This window comes from Homarus americanus, unplaced genomic scaffold, assembly GCF_018991925.1.
Source record: "Homarus americanus isolate GMGI-L3 unplaced genomic scaffold, GMGI_Hamer_2.0 scaffold41444, whole genome shotgun sequence".
Classification (NCBI taxonomy): Eukaryota; Metazoa; Arthropoda; class Malacostraca; order Decapoda; family Nephropidae; genus Homarus; species Homarus americanus.
In genome coordinates, this window is record NW_024753611.1 from 338,182 (window position 1) to 350,871 (window position 12,690).

A 12,690-nucleotide genomic window follows, 5' to 3' on the forward strand; every position below is an offset into this window, starting at 1 on the left:
GATATGAAGAACAATGTACGAATTTTTTTTATGCTCGAAGTATTATTATTATTATTATTATCATTATTATTATTATTATTATTACTATTCCCTTCATAGATATCGTCAACCACCTTCCTATTTAATTATCATCCTATTATTAACCATATACAACTACGTCGACCTAACTCCTCCCTCATTAACACACGATATTAGACGCACTGTGCACGACTGAACACTGCACAGTACGTCAGATGATAATTAATAAAATGTGCAATTGGTCGACAGTTCAGCTCAAAAATGGCCGACCAATTTCTGCCTAATTTGCGATTCTAATCAGACTCTGAGTGATTACAACCAGGACTAATGTGACCTTTCATTCTCATTCGTTCCTCCTCATATTTGTCTCCGTTTTTTCTCCCTCTGTCTATATTTTCCTAGTTTTCTCACATTCAAGTTTCCCATCTCTCTCTCTCTCTCTCTCTCTCTCTCTCTCTCTCTCTCTCTCTCTCTCTCTCTCTCTCTCTCCAATTATTTCTCTTTCTTTCTCTCTATTGCCCTGTATGTCTCTTTCTTTAACTCTCCCTTTCTTTATTTATTCACCTATTTCTCTCACTTTTTCTTTATTTTTATACCAGTTTTCCTCTCTCCCTCTCCTACGCGTTTTATAGTCTAGTTCTTATTGTTTCCTACGTGATTTTTTTTTCCTGTTACTTAAGATGAGAAGATATATTGTTACTACAGACCACCGGGTGACACACACACACACACACACACCTCTCCCCCTACCCCCACCAACACCCCCTCCCCCACACCCCACACATAGGGCTGAGAGTGAATGAGGGAGGTACTGTCAGGCACCTATTCATTGAGCTTTTATTTACGGGTTGAAGGGTTTTATGAATGGACGACTTAGTGAGTACGTCAGAATCAGTGTTTTCCGCTTTGTTTTGTTTATAAATGTCGACGGTGTAGGAATGTGATGATCGATAATGGTGAGCTGGTTCTGGAGGGAGATAGTGAAGGTAGGGTGATATTAGGGAGAATAGGGTGATATTAGGGAGAATAGGGTGATATGAAGGAGAGTAGGGTGATATTAATGGAAAGTAGGGTGACACAGGGAAGGGTAGGGTGATATTATGAATGTAAAATAATACTGGAAATATAAACTTCAATATATCGTCTTATTTTTCCCAGTTAAGTGAAAAAATTAAAATAAAATGAGAATCTTTGTAAATCAGTATCCTAGTCTACACGAGTTCTCTCTCATAGAAAACTGAAACGACAACAGAGAACGGGTGTGTCTCTATTTGCGAGGAGAGAGGGGGGAGGGGGTGGGGTGGCTCTATTGAAGTAGTACCACGAACAAACCCACACCTATTGTACCTCCTACCAACACTATCAAACTCACCAGCACCACCATACCTACCTCCCCACGACACCAATCTCCCTACCACACCAACTTCCTCCCCACCACACCAACTTCCTCCCCACCACATCAAACTCCCCACCACACCAAACTCCCCAGTGCCAGACAAAACTGACATACACTGGAGAGTCAGGGAAGTAAGAGGGATTTAATTTTATTTTAACATCTATCAAATATGATTTTTTTTGAGAGGGGGGGGGGGGCGGTAGGTAATCTGATGTGGTCTATAATACAAAGCAGCGTTCCCCAGTTATATAAACCAACCACGTATGTACTGTAATATCACCCACAAGTAGATGCCAGATAATGTAGTGTGTCAAGGGACTTCTAGGCGCCAGTGTACATTCTTAACACTGTAGTGAGGGAGGAGGAAGCCGACAGTGAGGTTGTGCCGCTATTCAACACGTTGCGTATACTGGAAACAATTTCGCGGTTGTCAAGAGACGGTCTACATCCTCTTGAACTGCCAGATCCTTATTTATGGTCTTGACTTTCTTCCCTGACAAGCTTCCACACTTAAATACATTTCTCTCCGACAGTTAAATCAGATTGTGGAGCTTTATCAAGACGCAGTTCAAGTAATGAATGCTAAGTAACTGGCCAGGGAGAGGGGATGATTGGTGGGAATGTATCACGTGACATCGGAAGGAGACGAGTTAATTGGTCGGGTTGTATTACGCAGCACATGGAAGAGACGCTATGATTGGGTGAGGATGTATAACCCTCGACACCAGAGGAGACGCGCTGATTGGTGGGGTGTATCGCGTGACATCTGGAAGACAGGCGATGATTGGTGGGTTCGTGCACCAAGCGACACCAGGAAGAGAGACAGTGATAGGTGAGGCTGTATGAATGGCCACCGGCTGTCTCTTATGGTACACCGAGAAACCAGGTCGTGGGAGGTTAAAAAAGATATCCCCCTGTGGCATTATATCAGAAATTGTGGCGGCGGAGGCGAGGCGAGGTCCATTAGCTGGCGAGGATAAGAAGTTTTACTGCAAGCAGGACTCTCCCTCCACCATCACCCCTCTCCTCTTACTCTTCTCTGTGCCGCATAAAAACAAAGTTAGGAGCCACGAATAACATAACACGTATTACACATGTGTCTAGAATATTACACCTCTGATCTATATTACACACACGAACCATCAGATCAAATTATGTAAATACCATCTATTGCAATGAGGCGAATTTAACACTTTAATGCATAAAAGTTCATGTTATTTAATCTCTACAATTAATCTGGCAGAGGCGGCAGCTGCAAAGGACTTATCTAATCCTTAATGCCACCAGTGAGCTTCCTGGCACGTAATGGCTTCTCTGGATATACAATACATAATAAATATACAAAATCAATGGATCTTTTATCACCGAATGAGGACAATCCATCTACCATTATATATATACTACACATATAATAAAAAGTATACTTACAAAATATCTTTAGTATATTAATTCAGTGCTATAACCTCAGCTAACAGGTATATACTAACAATATATCATTCGTATATCAATTCATTACTGAGATAACTTAAGCTAACAGATGGAGGGAGAGGGGAAGGGTAGGAGAGCCTTAGCTTCTCCAGGACACGACCATCAATAACGCTCATGACACCAGCTGACTGTCACCAAACTGGGAGCTCAGATTCATCTCTATTATTAAGTGAGTTTATCTTCAAGTTTATTTCCAAGATTATCTCCAAGTTTAAGTTAGTTTATCTCCAAGTTCAATGAAGTTCTATATTTTGTTATTTAAGTTTACTGAAATTTATGTCCACAATAATCTAAGTTTACTCCCGAGTTTATGTAAGTTTACCTTAAGTTTAGGTAAGAGAAAAAAAAACTAAATTCAGTAAAAAATATAACATAAATGGATGATAAAACAAGACAAAGACGATGTAAATAAATGACAGAGTGAAGTAAATTAAGAAAATTGAAAAGAAAAAAGAATACTATCAATGTCAATACTGCAAAAGCCTTTAAATTTTAAGAGTCTGTTTACGGCAAATAGTGAGAGAGAGAGAGAGAGAGAGAGAGAGAGAGAGAGAGAGAATAATAATAATGACAATAAACAACTAAACCAAAGGCTTATCATAATTTTGTTTTAATCTTCCGTCCGTCACGCTACGTCACAACACCGCCACGTATCGTAAACTAAAACTTACGTCGGTTCAACAGGTTTACGACGATAATTAACGATAGCAAGTGCTGAAGTATCGAATTTTAATGGGAATTTGAGACGTTCCAGACGATGGCCATCTCTCGTAAAACAAACTGAGGGTCGCTCCTGGATTAGTAATGAATTCGCCTCATTGTATTTCCTGAATCTCTCTCTCTCTCTCTCTCTCTCTCTCTCTCTCTCTCTCTCTCTCTCTCTCTCTGTGTCTCGTTCTCGCCAAACCTTCTCATGGACACCCTCCCACCTCAGCAAACTTTCTTAAATCACGGCAATAGACGAGGATTTCACCCCCAGACTCTCAACGCCTGCACGGATTACCAGATCTAGAAATACGAACCTGTTTATATCTCGTAATGATTTCTTAACAACTGTAATTACATGAAAAAAAATACGTCGTGGTTGGGTATTGTGTTAAATTACCTAAAAATAAGTGATTAGGTATTGTAATTATGTTATTGACATAAAACGTGATTTGGTATTGTAATTTGTTATGAAAAAATACTACGTGATTTTATTAGACCGAATCACCACCCCAAACACCTGCCTGAACACACTCTCTCTCTCACAACGCACACTAACCTCGTACCTTACAAACAAATTTAACCTTGTTGCACTTATCACCGAGAGTCCAAAGAAAAATTGAATAGGATCAAAACAGTGATTTACATGTTAAAATACTTCAAAAGGTTGTCGGACGCTGGGAAATACCTGAGCTGCACACACACACACACCTCTCTCTCTCTCTCTCTCTCTCTCTGTCTCTCTCTCTGTCTCTCTCTCTCTCTCTGATCGTTGTGCAATACTATATCTATATTAAAGTGCATAAGAAACAATGTATTAATATAATCATTTACACACATATATATATATATATATATATATAATAATAATTCATGAAACACATTTAATTTATATGATAATTTATGCAATAATTTTCCTGATGATTTAAGGAATAATTCCTACTTTGTCCGCCAGATGGTGTAAGGTTTTAGTGGGTCTTGTTAAATCATCCTCACACTGTGTCCGTTACCTTATGAAACACATTAGTGCTCGTTAGCCGCGTTAATTACCGCCACAGGAACACCATTTGCAACATATTACGTGTTGGACTTGCAACACGTAATGACGACGAAGGAACACTAGAGATTCAATTTTGCATTAAGGTGGGTAATATATAGACAAATTATTAAGAGAATAAATAAATACAAATAAATAAATACATAGATAAAAAAAAGCCATTGTAAATAAAATGATTTTGGAAATAAATAAAAAAAACTATGAAGATGAATTTAATATGAATAAAACACAATAGTTACGACCCATTAAGTATTGCAAACAAAACTTAAAACAAAATCTTTCGACGAAGTAAAAATAAAAATAAAAGACAACCAAATAAAGAGACTCATATCTTGGTTCTGGGTCTCAATAGCTGGAGGACGAGATGAATCCCTCCTCCAGTCATCCACCTCATGACCAGTCCCTCTTGACTCTGAGCTTCAAGAATAGGACTAATGATTAGCCGCTTCCTCGCCCAAGCAGGAGATCAGCCATTCTACCGATCAGTCCCATCAAGTCCAACTCACTGATCGTCTCCCTGACCAGCCCCACTAAAGATCAGCTCCCCGATGATCAGTCCAAACTTACCTTCTCGTATTTAACTCCAGGTTTCATGAACTGGACGAAGCCTCCTGGAAGCCTGGGAACCCTGAGCGTCGGGTGAACCCTCGGCACCTTCGTCAGGCGAAGAGCCAACACAGGCAGGCGACTCAGAAAGGATCGCCAACCACGCTTTTTATTCATGGTGGTTGTGGTGGTGGTGGTGGTTGTCGTGGTGGACGTAATGGTGGCGGTAATGGTGGTAGTAATGGTGGTGGTGTTGAGCGACCTTCCGCCGTTGGTGGTGGTGGTGGTGGCTAGGGGCGGAATGGTGGTGGTTGTTGTGGTTGGTTGGTTGTAATTTAAAATGGTCTTTACCTCTTGTTGGTTATGAACTTGCTTTGGTTGTCTGATGAACCTAATTGTAGTTGATGGTGGTTGATTGTGGTGTTGCTAGACGTTGATGATGGTACTATGGTAATAATGCAAACAGCTGATGTTAAGTTTTCAATGGTAGTTGTTTCGGTTGCCGCCAATACTGGTTGAACAACACTTAACACCACCAAATATATTTCTAAAAATCCATTTCAATAACTAGTGTTTATTTCTCAAGGCTACAACACCAAGGCTCACTGAAGATCAAATAGTACAAACTTCTTTTCTTGTTTTTTTTTAGTTAATATAGATTTCCAGTTACTATTTTGCTTTTCTTTTTACTTTCATATTAATATAATTACACTTCACTTCACTTTTTTTTACTACAACACTAGAAAAGAGATAAACACCTGTGAGTTATTATCAAATTTACCTCCATTTCAAGTATCATATTGCATAACAATATCAGCATTTTTACACACACACATACTGACAATGTTTACGTATATAAAAACGTGACGTCATGACTGGCCTTTGTCCATCATGAGGTCCAATAGAATGTCACTGGTACAGACGTCACCGTAAACCAGGACCACTAAGAACACAGCAACTCTCTAAAGTATATCTGAAGACGTCATAGTTGGGAACGACGAATCAACGCACGACACAATGGACCTGCACAAATCACTGGTGGGGTACACTCTCTCATGATTGGTTGTCGTGGACCAATCACAGCACACCATACTCGACGAGGACTATAATCAGAGCACTCTTGCCCTCATACATGTGGATTTTGCAAAGTTGCACAGGCAGGCGAGCTCCTGAATACAATCTTATTCAAATTTTCAACAAAGGAGGAAATTGTCTACGGTATAAAGTTTCACCGAGGCTGTCCTGCTCTCTCCTCCTTCATGAAAACAACTGTTGTTTACGAAAGTGTATAAGATGTGCACGATTAACATAAGCAATTTATTCTAAGAGAGAGAGAGAGAGAGAGAGAGAGAGAGAGAGAGAGAGAGAGAGAGAGATTACGAGTTAAAAAAAACTCGTCTAAACATTCCATTCTATCGTAAAAATAAATAAAAATAAAAAAATACACAAGACATTTAAAAACATAAATTCCATCATAACACATTCGTAGTTCTCCAATAAAAATAAACCTTAACGTGGAAATAAATTATAAAAAAATATATAATAAAACTAAATTATTTCACGGGCCAGAAACGGAAAAAAAATGTGGTATATTATTTCCTGAGAATTAGTTATGGTGATGATGGATGGTGATGAGATGGTGGTGATGGTGATAGTAGTAGTGATGGTGACTATGATAATGGTAATGCGATTATTATTATAGTTATAAATGCCATCATAACATTAACCTCAACTTATTACCCCTGTACCATTAACCACTACACCCCCCCTCCAGGTCTGACAAGCTTGACCGATAAATAACAACAGAAAAAACGATATAATAAACTATAAATAAAAGCTTATGATAACATACTAAAGCTGTCCACTTCACGCATTTCAAGCTTTGGTCTCTTAATCCGCCAATCACAATACACTAAATAAATCCAGTCGTTTAATTAAAAAATATATATATTATAATTACTAAGGAATGAAGGAATTAATTGGAGGAGAGGAGAGGAGGAGGAGAGGAGAGGAGAGGAGAGGAGAGAAGAGAAGAGGAGAGGAGAGAGGAGAGGAGAGGAGAAGGAAGAGGCTAGGCGAGGAATGGAGAGGAGAGGAGAAAAGAGAGGCGAGGCGAGGAGAAGGAAGAGGCTAGGCGAGGAATGGTGAGGAGAGGAGAGAAGGAAGAGGCTAGGCGAGGAGTGGAGAGGAGAGGCGAGGAGAGGAGAAGGAAGAGGAGAGGCGAGGAGAGGACATTCTCGTTAATGCCTACCACTTGCATGTCAAACTCCAATCACTGAACTCGATCAACAGACAATCAACAAATGATCAGCGAATCATTCATCTCAATCACCTTTTAAACAGCACAGCGGGTCATTTCGCCCCTGTATGCAAATGATATCGGAATCAGATTATATTTTAAGAGCATTACAGACGTGACCTTCTGATAGCAAATGGTTAACGTCAATTGTGTCAGGTCACCTTGCAATCAATCAATCTCTCTCTCTCTCTCTCTCTCTCTCTCTCTCTCTCTCTTAGATCTTACTATTAGCAATCCATAAAAAAGTTTGTAAATATCTGTAAATAAGAGTACAAAAATATTTAAAAAAGGAATTAAATGCGTAAATATAAACCATCAAGAAATAAATGTAAATCTGTAACAGGGAAAGCTTCTGTAAATCCCAACTCTCACGAACAAAACTCTGTTGTAAATCTCCATGAATTTACACTGAATAAATCTTTTTAAAGAACTAAGTGTTGTAAATCTCTCAAGAGCCAAGGGTGTGTTAATCTCAGCTCTCAGTGAAGAAGATTCAGAGATCGTAAAGTCCGTGAAAATATGAACTTGTAAATTATTGGAAGACTGAGCCGCCGTGTCCAGCCGAGTGGTGACGTTAAGTGCCAAAGTGCCAAACTATCTCGTTTAGCCCATTAGCGTATTGTTGATATTTTTGTTTTTAAATTATTTTTCAAACATTCACTTACCCTATATAGACGAATGTCGCTTAATGGCACCGCTTCAATGTCTTCTAACTTCCGAGTCAAGAAAAATATATAATTCTGTCCGATTTTCTTCACAAAAACGATAAAAATTGGAGAGAAACCGCACAACATGTTACCTAAACTACGCGTGGGCGGAGACTGATTGAGTGACGTCAGGTGAAGGTACGTGAGATTTCCAAGAAGAATTTGCGATTGTAATACCTAATATATTATTTTTTTTTTTATTAAATCATAATGACATTAACTTACTTTGCATCTAGAGATCTGGAATGAAATTATATACTTTAATAAATATGTTATCGTTTTAAATAAGTTGGATATTGCAGATGAAACGAATTTTGTTTTCACACCCCGACGATATTTTTTTTACATTTCAGAATCGCATTGACATGGCGTCCTCAATAACCTATTTTACCAAACAAATTTCGGTGCAGCGTAACTTAACCTAAATTATTAATATGAGGATCAATTATTCTGTATAAAATTAGTAAAAAATAGGGGAAAGGGGAAAAAGGAGGATATTTAGCAAGTGGTTAAGGGAGGGGGGTTACCTAGAGAGATAAGGGGGTGGGTGGGGAGGGGAGTGGTGTCTGAGGTGGAATTGGACGTACTAGGTAGGGTGGGAAAGGGAGAGGATAGGAGAAGGGAGATAAAGGGAGGATTAAGTAAAAAGAAAGAACTTACTTTCCATTTTCCTTTCCCGGTCATTTTTAGCAGACTCTCTCTCTCTCTCTCTCTCTCTCTCGCTCTCTCTCTCTCTCTCGACTGATACACTGGGTGGGTTAGAAGGGAGGAAGGAAGGGTTGGTGGGTGAGTGGTGGCTGGTGGGGAAGTCATTTAATCAGTGGGTTCGCGTCCCTCTGCTGTGACTCCTGTCGGGGGTCTGTGTGCTGGGCGCTGCTGCTGCCCCTTTGACCAGCCGGGCAGGCAGGCAACCAGGCAGGACTCAAATTAAAACAAGAAAAAAATTGCCCGTTTTTTCCGGTAATGGAGGACACGACAACGCTTATAAGAGAAGCAGCAGTAAAGTCTCTAAGCTGTGATGACAAAGCTTAACACTGCCGCTCTGTGTTGCAGTTGAGGTGAGTCAGTTTAATGCGTTGTAACAGCTTAATTCCTTCTCGTAGGTTAAAATGTGTGGTGAAATATGTAGTGTATTTTGTGTAGAGTAAATGAATTTTGAACATTGTTATAGAGTTTTGAAGTACAAGTCGTTCTCGCCATGTTCATATGTTTCAACTGCATAATGTCCTGTGAAGCATGAAGAATATAACCCAGGATCTATGATAAAGTTTCAATGGAATTTTAATGTCTTTTATATTGAAAACTTGTCACACCTCAATTTAAGGAGAAAAATCTTACCCGTTAATCTTCGAGAATAAGAAAAATCAATACTAAGAATCTCAAATACACTTGCTAAATATTTTCCCCGTGAACTGGAGGTGTAGGAACGCCTCTAACTGATATATTTAACCTGTGGCATCAGACACATTGGTCAAAAGAGCGGCAAATTCGTATCAAGACTACCGAGAACTGATCCGCTCTCCCAGTCTCTACTTATGGGAAACGTATATGGCGTAAGGAAACGTTGAGAATCATTCCATTTGACTACGGACGAGGCGAAATTCCACATCGACGAGAAAGTAAAAATTTTATTGGACGCCGCGTTGTGCCTCTGGGCGAACGGAATCCAATTTACAAAAACAAACTAGAGTAAAGGTTAGCCGATAAAAGTTCCATCCAGGAAACGTTTATTCGCTGTATGATAAACGAAAAAAAATAATACATAAGGAATTTGATCTGCAAAACGTTTATTCACTCTTAAGAAAATACGTAAACGTTTTAAGCCACGAAACGATTATTCGTGAAATGGTAAAAGCCAAAATATGTTAACATTAGCCCACGAATCATTCATTCATAATATGGCTAAAAAAAGTGTGGGGAGGGTTAGGTTAGGTTAGGTTAGGTTTAAGAATTCAAACTACAAAAAGATTATTCAATGTATAATATAATAAACAACACAATGAATAAAAATACAAAAGTTCGATCCAATACACATTCCTTCACTGTATGATACACGATACAAGACATTGACCTTCATCTAAGTTCAGTTCATCCGGTTGACCTTTCTAAGATCAGATTAGAGCTGTCAATTAACCATAAGGTTCAGGCCACCATACGGTTCAGCCTCAGGCCACCATAAGGTCAGGCCACCATAAGGTCAGTCCACCATAAGGTCAGTCCACCATAAGGTCAGGCCAGCAAAAGGTCAGTCCACCATAAGGTCAGTCCACCATAAGGTTACACCTCTAAGGCTCCAGCAATTCCCACTAACTGTCTCGGGCAGGGGAAAAAACGACTTCAGTAAACACGATACAGCGCGGGGAAAATTCTTGCAACATTTCCTGAACACCGAGACAGGACCCGGCCTGATTAAATTCTCCCCAGACACTGTTTAGATCGATGTGCGGGTCAAAGTGCTATCGTGGAGTTACGTTTTCGGAGTTTTCTTTAATAAAAATCAGTTTAAAAGAGATATAAAAGGATAAATCTGTTTGAAACTAATTAAAATATTCTTCAGTTTTATTTGGGATTTTGGGAGATCAATTAGTTTTAAAAGAAATATATTTGTTTTATCAATTTTCACGAGATTTTGACTGACTATTTGACTGATAAATTCAATCGTGCAAATAAATTCTTATAAATCATAAAATCTCTAATTATTTATAATTTTGGGTCAGTAGGAATTTGGTCTCGATAAAATCAAGTTTTCAAGGAACATAATATAGATTTTCAGGTTTATATAAATATTTAAATTATAAAACTCGCTTTACGAAACAACATATTTATAAATACACTCATTTCTAAAACAACACTTCATCGAGTCACTCACTTTTAAGGCAATATATTATCGCCTTTTCCAAATTTAAAGGAAACACTTCTTGTCTTCGGAAACAGTGGAGGAAAAAAAATAGAAATCCTCATTAGCGCTGCTGTTTTAAGTGTGTGTGTGTGTGTGTGTGTGTGTGTGTGTGTGTGTGTGTGTGTGTGTGTCCCGTAGGCCTGACAAACCGTTAGTGGCCGAGTAGACACAGCCACTGAATACTAAGCCTCGGGTACACAGCGGAGGCAGTGTGATCAGCCCAGCTCTCTACCACAAGCACTTCCCACACTGAAATGTTTAGTAACCATTCACGAGCCAACGACCCTGAAGCAAGCGAGGTTAAAGAAAAGACCTAGTGAATGATGCTTAATAATCCTGGCAGTTAAATCACCGGAAACTAACACAACAACAACAACACTAAAACGTCTTGGCGGAGAGGGTGGGGGAGGGATGAGTGGTGGTGGTGGGGGTAAAGGGGGTGGGGGTAAGAGGGTAGGGGTGAGGGAGGGGTGAGGTGAGAAATCTAAGCACATTCATGGAGTCTTAAGAAAATCAGAAGACAATAAACAAACAGCACAAAGGAAGAGAAGAAAAAAGAAATAACGAGGTCGATCACGATAAGAATTAAAGAATGAAAATGGAAAACACATTACCATTGGGAGGTGAGATCGGGAGGAGATGGAGAGCGCATTTTGAGGGGATTTATTGAACGTAATGAAGAGAGAGTAAGAGGAGGAGGAGAGAGAGAGAGACTGTGTGCTTCTGGATACGAGTGGATTAGGGCACTCTGAAGCTCATGCCTTTGACCGTTGACTGACTACAAGAGGTCACGTGATAACTAAAACTTGAGGGACCATTTGATGACTGACTCTGGGAAGGACATTTGATGATTGACTCTGGGAAGGACATGATGGAGAGAAGGGAGGAAAAGAAGAATGAAAAAGTGAAGGAAGGAAATAAGAATAGAGGAAAAGAGGAGAAAATAAGAATAAAGGAATAAGGGAGAAAAGAAAACTGATGGAAAGAGGTGAGGAAAGAAGAATGAAGGAAAAAACTGAAGGAAAGAAGGAGGAAAAAAAGAGAGAAGAAGAGGGAAGGAGAGTATGGGTAGCAGGAGTGTCGTGGCAACCTGAGTTAGAGGCAACATAACATCACTTATGTACGACGCAGCACCACCCTGAGGGGAATTACCACCACACACACACACACACACTATTGGATTACCCACCTGACCCCGTCCACTTCCTGTCCTGTACCGAAGCTACTTAAGTGTACCCAGCCAAGGACCACGGATCTAAGTGTGTACCCAGCCAAGGACAACGGACAGTGTTACATGGTGTTGCTTTCAAGTACAGTACACTATTATAGGGTAAAGTTCCTCCTAGATGTAAAGTGTTAAGGCTTGCAAGAAATTAATGCACTTGAAAATTATTCTCGATCACACACACACACACACACACACACACACACACACACACACACACACAAAGCCGTCAGCAACAAGGGCACTCAACATAAAAGTTACAGTAATCGTTCTACCAGCGAGGTGTCCATTAAGCGAATAGCCACCCTTCAAATTTAACGGTATCTACTATCGCGTGCCCAATGTCCAGG

General features: G+C 39.7%; 1 protein-coding gene across 1 annotated transcript in view; it reads right to left on the reverse strand.

The window, feature by feature from the left end:
* LOC121855391 overlaps nucleotides 1-5,924 on the reverse strand; it is a 37,806-nt gene extending 31,882 nt beyond the window's left edge. Inside the window, exon 1 of the mRNA XM_042350284.1 lies at nucleotides 5,232-5,924. Within this exon, the coding sequence (XP_042206218.1) occupies nucleotides 5,232-5,387 (156 nt within the window). The 5' untranslated portion in view covers nucleotides 5,388-5,924. The remainder of the gene's footprint in view (nucleotides 1-5,231) is intronic.
* Nucleotides 5,925-12,690: the final 6,766 nt, after the last annotated feature.